Source organism: Quercus suber, unplaced genomic scaffold, assembly GCF_002906115.3.
Source record: "Quercus suber isolate HL8 unplaced genomic scaffold, Cork oak 2.0 scaffold_156, whole genome shotgun sequence".
NCBI classification, from domain to species: domain Eukaryota; kingdom Viridiplantae; phylum Streptophyta; class Magnoliopsida; order Fagales; family Fagaceae; genus Quercus; species Quercus suber.
Window position 1 is genome coordinate 407,139 of NW_027069617.1, and position 15,883 is coordinate 423,021.

Here is a 15,883-nt window from a genome sequence, read left to right on the forward strand (position 1 = left end):
TTTCCTTGCCTATATTGTTGAAGATGAACCTATAAGTTATTATGATGCAATTAAATCTATTGATGCACCATTTTGGTTGGACGCTATTAACAGTGAATTAGATTATATTATGTCTAATCATACTTGGGAAATAGTTGAGCTTTCTCCTAAGGTTAAGCCTATTGGTTGCAAATGGATATTTAAAAGGAAATTAAAACCGGATGGTACAATAGATAAGTATAAAGCACGCTTACTAGCTAAGGGCTATAAGCAAAAACATAATGTTGATTATTTTGATACTTATTCTCTGGTTACTAGAATTGCATCTATAAAAATTTTGTTTGCCATTGCATCTATTCACAAACTTGTTATACATCAAATGGATGTTAAAATTGCTTTTTTAAATGGTGATTTAGAGGAAGAAATTTATATGGAGCAACCCGAGGGTTATGTTGTCCATGGACAAGAACACAAAGTTTGCAAATTGGTTAAATCCTTGTATGGATTAAAATAAGCACCTAAGCAATGGCATTAGAAATTTGATAATATGATGCTTATACATGGATATGTGATTAATGATGCGGATAAATGCATATATAGTAAGTTTAATAATAATGAAGGTGTCATTATTTGTTTATATGTTGATAACTTGCTTATATTTGGAACTAGCCATAATGTTGTGCATGATACTAAAAGCTTTCTTGCCTCTAAATTTGATATGAAAGATTTAGGCGAGGCAAATGTTATTTTGGGCATTAAGATCCTTAGGGACAATGATTGCATTATACTATCGCAATCTCATTATGTGAAGAAAATTCTTAAAAAATTTGAACATTTTGATATGTCACCTATGTCTACTCCATATGACTCAAAGGTGCACTTGGTTAAAAATCTTGGTGATAATGTTTCACAAAATAAATATGCACAAATTCTTGGTAGTCTAATGTTTTTGACAAATTGTACTCGTCCTAATATTGCATATGCTGTTGGTAGATTGAGTAGATACACTCATAATCCTAGTATTGAGCATTGGGATGCACTATCTAAATTATTGAGATATTTGAAGGGTACCTTTGATTTTGGTTTGTCATATTGTGGCTATCCTATTGTTTTAGAAGGATATTGTGATGCTAACTAGATCTCTGATACAGATGAGGTGAAGCCCACTAGTGGATATGTGTTTACACTAGCTGGAGGGGCTGTCTCTTGGAAGTCAACCAAGCAGACTTGCATAACGAGATCCACCATGGAAGCAGAGTTAGTGGCCTTAGAGAAGGTTGGGTCCGAAGCTGAATGGCTTAGGAGTTTATTAATTGATATACCTCTTTTTACTAACTTTATTGCTTTCGTTTGTATTCATTGTGATTGTCAGGCTGCCATAGCATGTGCTAAGAAAAAAAATTTATAATGGGAAAAGTCGACATATCCAATTGAGGCACAATATTGTGAGGCAGCTTATTGGTAATGGTGTTATGTCCTTGGACTTTGTGAGGTCAGAAAGGAACTTGGCCGATCCTTTGACCAAACCACTAGCAAGAAGGCTGGTGAGTGAGACCTCTAGGAGGATTGGACTAATATCTAAGTTGTGACACTATGACTAATGCTAAACCTCTATAATGGGTGATTCCATGTAAGGGGTTAAATAGGTAGAGGTCATTAGTGGTCCATATGTGGGCACTGTCATTTATTATATGTTTTCTGCTATCTTGTTAAGGAGATTAGTGATGAGTCCATCCCTATGGTGTGAGACAATGCTAAGTTGCAGAATTTGGTGAGGATGAGCTTAGGCTCTTAATGGATCCATATCCCTACCTGTTGGGATAGGGTGATCTACACGCACTCCTGATGGATGCCACCGATTAAGTTGCAGATTGTTGGAGGTTGAACTTTAGTCTCTTAATGGATTCATACTCCCTACTTGTTGGGATGGGGTGTTCTGCACGCACTGCTGATGGATGCCACCTATGTGTGAGTGGAAGTTGTGCAGCTTCTTATGAGACTTTTTGGGTAGGTCTTTAGAGCTCTCATGAAACCTAGTGGCGCATGGCCTGGATAAGGCGCAAACCCGCTTAAGAACAACCTTGATAAAGAAAGTTATGTGGTTGATAAGTTTGGTTTACTAATAGCTTGGTTAAAAGAGTTTTAACTCCACCATTGTCTTTTAGTTCCTACTTATTTATCTTGCGTATGGTTAAAACATTTTGGTACCATATTGATGCACGCTTTCTTTAGTTGCGTGCCTTTCCTATTTTGTGTTTGTAACATGTGGGGGATTGTTGGTGTGGGTGTGTGTTCCAAACACTTTTATTTTCTAGCTGTTGGAAATTTATGAGTAAAATAGCCGTTGGGCAATTCTGAGAAAAATAGCCGTTAGGCAATAATTGATAATATAGCCGTTGGGCTTTTAAGAGTCATTAGCAACCAATAACTATAGACTATTATCTTCATAAGTAGCCTATATAATACTCATCATAACATATTTTCCAAAAGTGGTCTTTTTACTACATTATGTTTTATATATACACAATTCGACTATCTTTCTCTTCCACATATTTTTCTACAAGAATATTTGTTCTAAGGAAAGGTAATAGAGGGTTGTTCTTAAACCTTTTGTGAGTGGAAGTGCGTATATCACAAAGGTCGACGCTATAGTCTAATCTTGGGGGGTTGTTTGGCCAAGAGAACCAATCGCACCAAGTTTTACTTTGGGTGGCACGAATCAACCTTTAAGGACAACGCTTTTGCAGTGTGATTCTATAGCATTGTGAGATTGTTCCTAATTTTACTTTAATTTATATTATCATTGCTTATTTACATTCTTGCTAATTATTTGGGATATTGTTTGTTGTATCAAACTTGTTTATTCGCTATTAATTTTTCCAACATAATGATAGTATAAAGATACTCTATCTTTGATTTGTAGATGATGGAAAAATCAACTACAATATTTGACATTTTCAGTTATGAATATTGTCAAAACTATTTTTTACTACAATATAAAAGATGAAATTTTTTTAATGTTCTCTATGATTTTTTTTTTCTTAAGAAAATACTGAAAAGGAATTGTAGCCAAATTTATTATAGAATCAATCATAGATAATTTTTTTAGGTTCAAAATTAATAACATTGAGTTATATTTCAATAATTTATTGAGTTAAAACTTAAAATGTATTTGGAAAGTAGAAACAATTATTTTATGCTTTTTCTTTTATTTACATTTTATTAATAAAATGCTAATGTAGATTTTCATATATTGATTCAGTTTTTGAATCTTAATATATCTCTTATTCATGAAAGTTTCTTGTTTCATGTTGTGGCCCTAAAAGCAAAAACCTAGCTTTGTCCCTTGCTCAAACTTAATACTTAAAATTTGGTATGTAAAAAGTATGAACAAAGTTTGGCTACAAACTTCGTTGTAGCCTAAGACTGCAACTTCACTCAATATTTTTTATTGGATCTAAATTTTGATAAATCCACAATTGGATTATATTTTCTTCTTATATTCTCTATGCTTGTAAAATTTCCAGAAGATCAAAGACCAATATTTATGTCATCAATTAATTATTCAATTGCAAGTTTTTATAGTATAAAATTATGTGTAAAAAATATGTTTATGGATTATATAGTGAATAACATCCGATTGACATAAAATTTGGCATGTGTGTTAAGAGTGTAATCCATGTGGATACTCTTTCAACTAGGTTTAAAATGTTATATTACATTCTTTAACTTTTTTGGGTTACCTGGGTCAAATAATGACATTAATGTATTAGAGCGGTTGCATATATTTTTTGATCTTACTGAAGGATGTGCTCCTACAGTACATTACTCAATCAATGGTTATGACTAGACAATGGATATTATCTTACTGATGGCATATATCCAAAGTGGGCAAAATTTGTGAAAAAAATTCCAACTCTACAAGGACAAAAGCAAAAATTATTTGCAGCAGCTCAAGAGGCGTATAGGAAGGATGTTGAGCATGTATTTGGAGTGCTTCAAGCATGTTTCATAATTGTTCGTGGACCTGCATGATTTTTCCATCTTGAAACACTCCAAAAAGATCATGAAAGCATGTATAATTCTCTATAACATGATTGTTGAAGATGAGCGAGATGATAATGAAGTGGTAGACTTGAATTATGAACAAATTGATGGAGTGGATAATCCTCCTATACAAGTGTCATGTAAACAAAGTGATGGATTTATGGCATACATTCAGAGTTATGGATGCATTAGAGATCGAGAAATTCATTCTCAACTCCAGTTGGACCTCATTGAACATTTATGGCAATTGCAAGGTCAGTCGTATGAACTTTTTATTTATTTATTTATTTTTATATGTTGAGAAGCATGAGTCATAGAAACTTGTGCAAATGTATGAGTTTTATTGTAATTTGGTTTGAGTTATGTATGTGAGTAATCTATGGACTACATTGTTCCAACTATAATATGTGTTCCATTTTATATGTTTTCTTATAAGGTTCCTTTATTTCATAGTTCACATTGTTCCAAGATTGCTTCCGGACTTTAGTAAAAAAAAATTTATATATATATATATATATAATTTGGGGTTAAAAAAACAAATATTGTTACACTAGACAATTTTTTGCTATCATGATGATTGGGAAATTTTTTAGTAAAAGAAAAGAAAATTGTATATATATAATTTGGGGTTAAAATAAAATATTATTGTTACATTAGATGATTATTTGCTATCATGATGATTGAGAAATTGGTTTAGTAAAAAAAAAAAAGTATAATTTGGGGTTAAAAAAATTACTTGTTACACTAGACAATTATTTACTATCATGTGACGATGGTGACAGTGGTAGTAGTGGCGGTGTCGGTGGTAGCAGTTGTGGTGATTATGATTGTTATTTATTGTAGTGGATATATTATATATTATTTTATTGTAGTAAATATATTATTTTATTGTGATGGAAGAGAATAATCCTCCAGGATATCATATGGGTTTGGGTATGGGACTGCTCCTAGTGGTAACTACAGTTAAAAATGTCAATGTTTGTTTTAATAAGGTTGTGGTTTCTTGGTTTTCTAGGCTTGTTTCTGTTTGGCGTGTGTATTTGCTTGTGGCTTTTCAATTTGAATAAGAATAAGAATACCATAAGAAAAGAAAAAGAAAAAACAATTCGGTGTGCTTTCTGAATTTTGGATCTTTGCATTTCGTACTGCTAAATAAACAATTATGTAATGTGATAAAAAAAAAAAATGAACATCTCTTTAATTTTTTTCCTGTACAACCACCATACATGATAATTCCCACCAAGCCATGGCCCATGGGCTGCCCAGAAGTCCCCAAATTCACAATATATTCCCCATCTTCGGTTAAAGCTAATACCAACTCCAACTCAATAGGTAGGTCATCGTCTTGTATGAGTGTGCTACATACAGTACAAAACCTCCTAAAATCACAATCAAGTTACATCTCCAGTTAAATCCTTATCGGGTTCTATTCATTGAAAAAGTCATCCTCATGTATAAGTGCACGTCAAACTACTTCATCTGTGAGAACTGCGGCCCAAGTGAGTTGCAACAGAAACATAATAATCAAAGTTATCATAATAAAATTCAAACATGTAATACAACAATTATTGATTATATAAAACAACTAGGTTTGTTTGTTTGTTTGTTTTTTTTTTTTTTTTTTAAATATATATATCGCTTACAAAATTTCTCNTCCGCCGTCTTCTCCTCCCTCCTTTGTTTGGATTCTGGTCTGTTTTCTTCTTCGCTTTACCTGGATCTTTCCCCACTCGTCTCCTGGCTCTCCCTTAGCCACGCCCCATATTGCCTACAGCTTCCTCATCTCTGTTCCCCAAACTTGGCTTTTCTGTACATTCCTTTTCGCCGTGATCCAGCTTTCACACCTGTAGCAGAAGTTAGGAAGCGCTCGTATTTGAAAAATACCCATCTGCTCTCTCCACCCTCAATCGACACCCTTTTCCCCTAACCAGTTTTTTTGTAGCATCGAAACGTATTCGCACCCTTAAGAACTTTCCCCATTGTACACCATTTTCAGGCACATCAATGTCTAGGACCTTTCCAATCTTCGCTCCAATTTCCATTCCAGTTTCGCGTGTCATGCTTTTTAGGGGCAGGTTGTAGATTTGAACCCAAAGAGGGGTCCATTTCAGAACTATCTCTTTTGGGACCAGCTCACCTTCGAAGTCTTGCATAAGTATGAGTTGCTTCTCAAAACTCCAAGGGCTCATCTCCATTATCCGTTTCTTGTCTCTCCATCGCCAACTCCACAAGAAACATATCATCTTCAATTTCAGAAATCTGGAGTCCCTTGTTTGGTTTCCACAGCATTTTCATGTTTTTTCTCAAGACTTCCAAGAAAATGATGCGTTTGGTGAGAATCTTCATCACTACAACAGTTTTTGCCGATCTCCCTCGTTGCTTTGTGCTGTTGCTTCCCAAGGCAATATCTTCACCTTCTTCTTCTGTAAAAGTTAGTTTGCTCCACAGAGCTTCCAGTTCCTCCGCCATTCAGCTAGACCACCCACTCTCCTTTCCCAGAGAGAGGTTACCAAGACTGGCCTCACCACACCTGGAGGTCACAAAGACTCTTGCAAGACAAAACTGCAAGACCGGAAACTGCTTCTACATGCGTGAAAGCATGAGAGCACTAGACCCTATTCTATCTACTTTGATGTGGGTGATGTGACTCCTCTTCAATTTTTTTTTTTGGTTTTTTGTTTTTAGATTTTGTTTTGTTTTTTAATTGTATGTACTTGTTTTGTTTAATTGTATATGTTCTAATAATATATATATAAATAATATATCATATAAGTATATAACACCATAAGTATCATACACAAATAATATTGATTTATATAGACTTAAAAGTACTTAAATTCCAACAAAGCTTTTTGAGGAAAAAAAATTAATCATTTCATTTTCTTCCTCCTCTCCCCCCCCCCCCCAAAATAACACACACAATCTTAGTTCCACCACTACAGACACGATTTCCTCTCTTTTAGTCTTGTGATCTTATCTACTAACCTCACTTTTGTTTTTTCACACTGTCTTAAAAATCTACTTTTTCCTATCTTTAATCCACTTTTTAAACGGGCCCTCTCGTTTTGTTTCCTCTTTGCTTTTTTTTTTTTTTTTTTAATCATAAAAAATAATAAGAAAGATAACTAAGCAAATTTTAAGAGGATAAACAAGAAGAGAAAGTCAGAGAGCAGGACCGATTGAGATATAAAGATAAGAACAAGTAGATTCCATGAAAAAGAGTAGGGCCAGTAAAAAAAAAAAAAGAGGGGGTGAGATAAGAAAAAGCAGATTCCATATCCCATCAAAAAAAAAAATAAATAAAAAAAAGCAGATTCCAAAAAATAGAGTAGGGCCCGTTAAAGAAAAAAAAAAGAGTGTGAAATAAGAAAAAGTAGATTCCACAAAAATAATAGAACTTCTTATTTTATGTAATGTGATATCACGCTCAGATCGCGCGAGTGTGGTTACATGGGTAACTCTTATACATATATATATATATATATTAGTTCGGGTAGTACGTGCTTGTTGTGAAAAAAAAGTAATGTAGTAATTAAAATTAATTCTAAATTTTATTTGTATTACGAAACAAAAATATGAATCATTTGATTTTTAAAGTATATAGAGATTTATATTAATAAAAAAAGACATTAATTTTAAGAATTTTGATAATTATTTCGAAAAAAGTTAATCTCATTCGTTTAAGAATTTTGATCAACCACATTGTTAGGGTAGCTATTTAACATATAAATATTTATTTAACTATAATAGTTTTTTAGTACCTATTTGCTAAAGAAAATATATCTATTCTCTAAAAACTTCTAAGAATGATAATGAATATCATCATCTTTCAATAATAAACAACTGAGTTTTGCTATGAAATTAAAAAAAATAATAATAATAATAACAAAAGGCTTGTGTAATTGAATACCATCATTCTAACTTTCTAAAAAATTTTATCATTTAAAACTCAAAATACATAAAGAAAATTTTTAGGATGTTAAAATTTAGCAGGAGTAATTTAGACATTACACAATAAAATATTTTAAGAATCATAAGTTTTCATTAGGGTTTAACTGAGAGTATAACAATAAGATATATTTGTTTTTTTCCAAAATATTAAGGAAAAAATTGCATGATTTTAAAATTTAAGAAAGAATTGTAAACTACCCCAAACATAAAGGATGAAAAATGTTTTTTACCAAAGTTTTTGTTTTTGTTTTTGTTTTTGTGTGCAAAACTATGTGTTTTTACTTAAAATAATGTGTAAAGAAAAACTTGGGGAAAAAAAAATGACTCACTACACCAAAAGGGGCATTGTAGAGGCATTGCCTCTTCTTACATAGTTAATAGAAAAAAGAGCATAAATTGATGATTGGAAAAAAAAAAAAAAACATATTGAACAAACCAAAATTATTGTAGCTTTTACACATTCACCTAACAAGTATCACAACTGTAGGGACTCAGTTTGGATTGACCCTGAGTATGAATGGGTTTTCAGCCCAACAAGCCCAAACAATAAATTTTTAGAGTATGGGTCCAAGAACTAGTACTGTTTGAAAGGAAAGGTTCTACTCATCAAGTAATAAGGGATACTTCTATGTTCATTCCTTGAGAAAATCTCTCATCGGCTCTCTTTCAGTCAGTCTCTCTCTTCCTCCTTTCTTTTTTCTGTCAAAAGTCCCCCTTTATTTCCTTCATTCCTATGTTATATACTCTGTTTTCCCCCCGTTTTCATTGTACACGTGTAGTTCTTATCTTGGGAGCTCCTTTCTGTCCCATCCAGCACCTACCGGAACTTTCAGCTTAGTGGCCATAAAGCTGCTTAGTTACTGTTCAGGTATCACCTTCACATTAATGCGGCCAGAGTGTTAGCTGGAAAGCATTTAATGTGGAGGTGATGGCCTTAGAAGATATTTGCTACCTTCCCTGACGCCCCCTTAAATTATATCCAATTTCCAGTTCAGATACAACTTGGCGGAGCCTTCCCAATAACATGAAAGTTACATTCACCTCGGACTTTGGTGTCCTCGGACGTGTACTATGCCGCCGTATATATAATATCTACTCGTTTCTCCTATATTACCCATTTAGTAATAATAAAACTTTTTTAGACTATCCTCGGATAACGAAGTGTCCTCGGATTGGGCCGTGGGGCCCCGAGCCCACTTCTGAGGACTACTATCCCTTTTTAACTAACAGGCCCCACAATAGCCCCTCAAAATCTCGCTTTTTGCCACCTCGGCGTCCAAGAAACTCATCCGAGGATGGCCCACCGTAGCATCCACCAATTGATCTATACGGGGCATAGGAAAAGGGTCCTTTGGGCACGCTCGGTTAAGGTCTGTAAAATCAACACACACACGCCACTTTCCATTTTTCTTTTTCACTACAACTGTATTGGCTAGCCACTGAGGATAAAATACCTCCTTGATTGCCCCAGCCTGCTTCAACTTGGTTACCTCATCTTTAATAGCCTCGACGTGTACCCTGGACGGACGCCGAGGTGGTTGTTTCTTTGGAATACATGAGGGGTTGACATTCAGATGATGATAGATGAACTCCGGATCCACTCCCGGGGCTTCATAGGCGCTCCATGCAAACACATCAATGTTTCTTCTAAGAATCTCGACCAACTGTTCTTTCTCTAACAAAGGCAACTGAGCCCCAACCTGAAAATACTTCTCTGGATCATCACCAACGTTCACCCTTTCCAAATCCTCACACCTCATTTCCTCCGGGGACGCGCCGAACTGGGCTCCCTGAACCCTTGATTGCTATAAATCACCCTCGGCTACAGCCGAGGTGCTTATCTCTGGCCGATGTTGAATGGCCATTATCATACACTGCCTAGCCATGTTCTGGTTTCCCAAAATCTCTGAAACCTCGCCCCCTAAGGGATACTTCACTTTCTGATGAAGAGTGGAAGAAACAGCCCCTAAAGCATGTAACCATGGTCTTCCCAAAATAGCCGTATACGGAGAAAAGGCATCCACCACAATAAAATCTACCTCCACCATATCTGGCCCAGTCTGCACGGGTAATCTAACCATTCCCAACGGGGTGAGCGATTTGCCTTCGAAGCCCACCAGCGGGGAACTATATGTTGTCAGGTCTTCAGGTTTCAAATTCAGCCCCCTGAATAAATCGGGGTACATGACCTCGGCGACACTCCCATCATCAACCATCACTCTCTTAACGTCATACCCTCCGATCCTAATCGTAACCACCAAAGCATCATCATGCGGTTGTATGGTTCCTTTCTTATCCTCTTCTGAGAAACCTAACACCAACGAGGCGCCAGGTCTGGCTCTCTTCGGCCTCGAGTTGGAGTCCTTCTCCGAGCACTGAGACACAGACATTACCCTGGAAGGGCAAGATCCAGTCCTCCCCGGGGCAGCGAATATAACGTTTATCGTGCCCAAAGGAGGTCCCCTTGAGGCATCACCCTGAAACGCCGAGCCTATTTGGCCTCCTCGGCCGTCAAACTAATGCAGAAGTTGGGTCAACTTTCCCTCTTGCACCAACTGCTCTAAGTGATCCCACAGATTGTTACAATCTTCGGTGATATGTCCGTGGTCTTGATGGTATTGGCAGTAAAGATTCCGATTACGCTTCGCAGGATCCCCCGCCATCTTATTGGGCCACCTATAGAACGACTCATTCTTTATCTTCTCTAGAACTCGCTGCACTGGTTCTCGGAACACGGCGCTAACCACCTGGGAGTTGGCAGGCCCCGACTGCCCCCCAAAATCCCTCCGAGGTCGGTTGTTGTTGTACCGGTCCGGCCTGAAATCCCTCCTCTCTTGAGTTACTACTTTAGATTTTCCTCTACCTTGCATCTGATCTTCCTCTACTCTTCTATATTTGTCTATCCGATCCATAAGCTGACGTACACTAGTAACAGGCTTACCAGTCAGAGACTTCCTCAGACCGTGTTCAGTTGGAAGACCTTCCTTAAATGTATTCATAGCCACGTCATCGTGAGCCCCATCCACCTCATTGAACATTTCCCAGTACCTGTCTGAATAGGCTTTTAGGGTTTCCCCTTCTCGCATAGACATGGACAGTAGCGATCCCAAGGGTTGAACAACCCTTCTACATGTAATAAAACGAGCACCAAAGGCCTGGGTGAGCTTCTCAAAAGAGTCAATAGTATTAGTTCTCAAGCCATTAAACCATCTCATCACCACTGGGCCCAAACTAGACGGGAAAACCATGCACATTAAGGCTTCATCCCTGGCATGAATAGCCATTCTCTGGCTGTAGTGGCTAACATGTTCCACTAGGTCTGTTCGACCATTATAAATGGTGAACACAGGCTGGTGGAATCGCCGAGGAAGACTAGTGTCTTCAATATGTCGTGTGAAAGGCGACTTAGAGACCTGATTCAAAGCCTTGTTTAAGGCATCATTCCCCTGACCTTGGCGAGTCGGGCTCTTACTTCTCCGCCTACGGTGGTACTCCTCCTCACACGAGAAAGATTCGCTGGGTGGAGTTCTCGACCTCTGCCTGTAACTGGTGTCATCCGACTCCTCAGAGGAGTGCTTAGAGTTATGAGCCTTACGCCTTCGTCGTTCATATCGCAATTCCCTCTTCAACTTGTTAATCTCACGCTGCAAATTTCCTCCGCTCTTTACAAGGGAAGCGTGGCCTTTCCTCCGAGAGCGACTTCTATCTGTACGGGTCGTTCGGGTACTCCCCTCATGATCCCCCCTGTGTTCGTGGTCTACCAACGGATTACTGTGCTAAGAGCCCCTAGACTCTGCCTGGTGCTGATTAGCATCTGCCTGTTGCGGGCCCGTCAATGGTTGTTGCGGTACTCCTTCTTCCATCGTGAGTATCACACCTGCCCTTCCTTCTCAACAGATCAAGTTCTCCCCACAGACGGCGCCAATTGTAGGGACTCAGTTTGGATTGACCCTGAGTATGAATGAGTTTTCAGCCCAACAAGCCCAAACAATAAATTTTTAGAGTATGGGTCCAAGAACTAGTACTGTTTGAAAGGAAAGGTTCTACTCATCAAGTAATAAGGGATACTTCTAGGTTCATTCCTTGAGAAAATCTCTCCTCGGCTCTCTTTCAGTCAGTCTCTCTCTTCCTCCTTTCTTTTTTCTGTCAAAAGTCCCCCTTTATTTCCTTCATTCCTATGTTATATACTCCGTTTTCCCCCCGTTTCCATTGTACACGTGTAGTTCTTATCTTGGGAGGTCCTTTCTGTCCCATCCAGCACCTACCGGAACTTTCAGCTTAGTGGTCATAAAGCTGCTTAGTTACTGTTCAGGTATCACCTCCACATTAATGCGGCCAGAGTGTTAGCTGGAAAGCATTTAATGTGGAGGTGATGGCCTTAGAAGATATTTGCTATCTTCCCTGACGCCCCCTTAAGTTATATCCAATTTTCAGTTCAGATACAACTTGGCGGAGTCTTCCCAATAACATGAAAGTTACATTCACCTCGGACTTTGGTGTCCTCGGACGTGTACTATGCCGCCGTATATATAATATCTACTCGTTTCTCCTATATTACCCATTTAGTAATAATAAAACTTTTTTAGACTATCCTTGGATAACGAAGTGTCGTCGGATTGGGCCGTGGGGCCCCGAGCCCACTTCTGAGGACTACTATCCCTTTTTAACTAACAGGCCCCACAACAACATTTTTACAAAACATTTATTTTCAGTTGTGGTTAGTCACAGTTTCATTTTTTATTATTTTATTTTGACTTATAAGAAATTGACAACTCAATAATTATGAAAATATTGCGAAATTTGTTGTGTCAGTATAACAATATATATAAAAGGAAAAAAAAAAGTACAAACGAAAGACTAAAAAAAAAAACTGTACCTACTGTAGCTATAGCGTCGCTTGGTACTGTAGCTACTGTTCAAAACTTGGGGAAAAAAAAGATAGTGGCTCACTAAACCAAATGTACACTGTACACGCATTTGTGTAGTTGTGGTTGGTCATAGTTTCATATTTTATTATTTTATTTTGACTTATATGAAATTAACACCTCAATAATTGTGAAAATATTGTAAAATTTATTGTGTCAGTATAACAATATATATAAAAGGAAAAAAAGAAGTACATACGAAATATAGAAGAAAAAAAAAAACTTGTAGCTACTGTAGCTACAGTGCCACTTGGTACTGTAGCTACTGTTGAAAACATAATTTAAAAAAAAAAAAAAAAGGCTACCTTACGAAACCAAAATGCACAGTGCAAAGCACTGTAGCAGCATAGCCGCGCCGCTTGTACTGTAGCTACTGTTCAAAACTAGGGGGAAGAAAAAGACAGTGGCTCACTAAATCAAATATACATTGTATGTACATTCACGCAGTTGTGGTTGGTTACAGTTTCATATTTTATTATTTTATTTTGACTTATATGAAATTGACACCTCAATAATTGTAAAAGTATTGTGAAATTTGTTGTGTCAGTATAACAATATATATAAAAGGAAAAAAAAAAAAAAAGTTACCTACGGAATACTGAAGAAAAACAAAAAACTGTAGCTATAGTGCCGCTTGGTACTGTAGCTACTGTTGAAAAAAAAAAAAAGAAGGAAGGCTGCCTCACGAAACCAAAATGCACAGTGCAGAACACTGTAGCGGCATAGCCGCTTTTTATAGAGTTAATAGATATATATTAGCCTTGTTGAACTCGTTTCGTGCATGCATACGATTTTTTTTTTTTTTTTTTTTTAAGATTTAGGTCCCATTTGGTACACTCACTCAAATACATGTTTTCAGTTTTTAAACAATACTAGTCACTAACCCGTGCAATGAATGGGAATAGCTATTGAATGAGTTTCAAGAAAAAAAAAACAATTATTTTTGACTTGGAGTAGTAACTAAAAATGCATGAATTTTTTTTTTAAAAAAAAATGATATTGAAAGAAATAGCATAAAGTTTTATTAGTTAGGTAGAAGAAAGTAATATTGTTTTATTTATTAGTTTTTTTGTGAGAAAGAATAAGAGACAGAATGTTGCGTCTCTAGTTTAGTTTGTGTTGTATATATAGATATATAAAAGATAGGTTGTAATATATATGCCAAAAAGTGTTTATTGGATGAAAATGTGTCTGTTAATCGAAGAAGTGTCTATTGGTTGAAAATGTGCCTATTGAATGAAAATGTGTTTATTTTATAAAAATGTGCCTACCAAAAGATTCTTAGTGAAATGTTATAACTCTTCATATTAGATATATCAAAAGTTGTCTTTTAACCGAAAATGCGCCCATTAAAAAATGAAATGTCATCTAAATTTCCAACAGTTTGGGCAGTTCTTTTTTTGTAAGTTGGTTTTTGTGTGTGTGTGTGTGTGTTAAATAGTGAAAATGTTTAGAAATTAAGTCACACCAAATTCAAGTAATTGTAAAAACAAAAAATATTTTTTTTTTGAGATAAAAAAATATACTAAATAGAATCACACTAGGGGTTAGAGTTGTTGTATGGGACTATAAGCTCCATTGGTGGGTTTTGATTGAGGAATCTATGGCCATGGGCTGGATGAGACCCACGGCAAATGGGGTGGCATTTCTGAGTTGTAGAAGTTGGATGTGGGTGTTTTGTGGCAAATGGGTGGTTTGAGGAAGGAGATCGACCTCTGGTATGAGGAAGAAGATGGCTGTTAGTTTGTGGGTATGGGGGGTATGGTGGGTTTTGATTAAGGAATCTGTGGGTCTTTATACAATGAAATGCTTTGCTATTGGTTTGTTGTGGGTCTGATCGAGGAGGAGCTAGTAGAGGAGGAGTTGGTAAAGGAAGGTAGGGAAGAGAAGGCAAAGCATCATGAAAGGGAAAGGCAGAGCATCGGGTTTAGAAAAGTTTTATTAACTTTTTTTTTTAATTTATTTTTTTTTAATATTGTGTTGATGTGAAAAATTGTGAGAGCTTCAGAGACTTCGGTTATATATATATATATATATATATATATATATAGATTATATGTATTTCCACGTACTTTTTTACCCACATGTATTTCCACACATATTTTCAAACACATGCTTTCAGTTTTTAAGTGCATGTACCAAACACCCCCTTAGTGTCATAATTTTCTATTTATCACAAGTAGGAAAAAAAAAGGAATAAAGATAAACGTGAAAAGAAAAAGAAAACTAAATTTTAAGACTTTCTTTTTGAAAGAAAAAAAAAATCTAAAATTTAGGGAAAATAAAAAGATCAACATGAAGGGGGAGATGAATAAAAAAAGACTAAATTTAGGGCAAAAAAATGAATGTGAAAGAAATTTTAGGGAAAAAAATGAATGCGAAAATTAAAAACCTAAAGTTTAGGACTTCCCTTTTTTACGTTATTGACCCGATTCTTAAAACATTTATAAGAGAATTTATTGGATACTAAATGAGGGTATTTTTTACTTTAGAAAAGAAGGAGAAGTCCAGCTCAAGGAGGGAAATCATTTTATAAATAATATAGATATAGATAATATTAATTCAAAAGAGTAGGATTCATCTCAATAGTATATGTGGTTTTACTCTTATAGTCACGTGATGTGGAGTCAATAAGTTCAAGAAAAAAAAAATTTTGAAATTGTAGAATTGTTCAAAATTGTTAATTCCATTCTAATGACTGTTTTCATTTGTTTATAGAAATAAAATATTTTAGTATCGGTTTATTTTAGTTGCTTCACCAACTAAAATGGAAATTTTCAATCATTTTGGAAGAAAAAGAAAGAATGGAATTGATAATATTGGGACCGATGAAAGGAAACAATAAGGAGAGAGAGAAAAAAAGGAGGGAAAAACTAGTCTAAAGACAGAATATTAGATGAGAAAAATTAGATCAAGAAGGGAGAAAAAGAAGTAATGATAGAGAGGGAGGCATAGTAAAAAAAGAAAAAAAAAAAAAAAAA

General features: G+C 35.9%; 2 protein-coding genes across 2 annotated transcripts; both read right to left on the minus strand.

The window, feature by feature from the left end:
* Positions 1 to 9,782: 9,782 nt before the first annotated feature.
* Positions 9,783 to 10,367, minus strand: LOC136069205 (uncharacterized). The gene has a single exon (XM_065777485.1). It carries the CDS (start codon positions 10,365 to 10,367, stop codon positions 9,783 to 9,785), a length of 585 nt encoding a protein of 194 aa, XP_065633557.1.
* Positions 10,368 to 10,493: 126 nt separating this feature from the next.
* On the minus strand, positions 10,494 to 11,840 carry LOC136069206 (uncharacterized). The gene is made up of 2 exons (XM_065777486.1): positions 11,770 to 11,840; positions 10,494 to 11,721 (listed from the first exon to the last, which is right to left on the minus strand). The coding sequence occupies exons 1-2, from the start codon at positions 11,838 to 11,840 to the stop codon at positions 10,494 to 10,496; spliced, it is 1,299 nt and encodes a 432-aa protein (XP_065633558.1).
* Between the last annotated feature and the right edge of the window lie 4,043 nt (positions 11,841 to 15,883).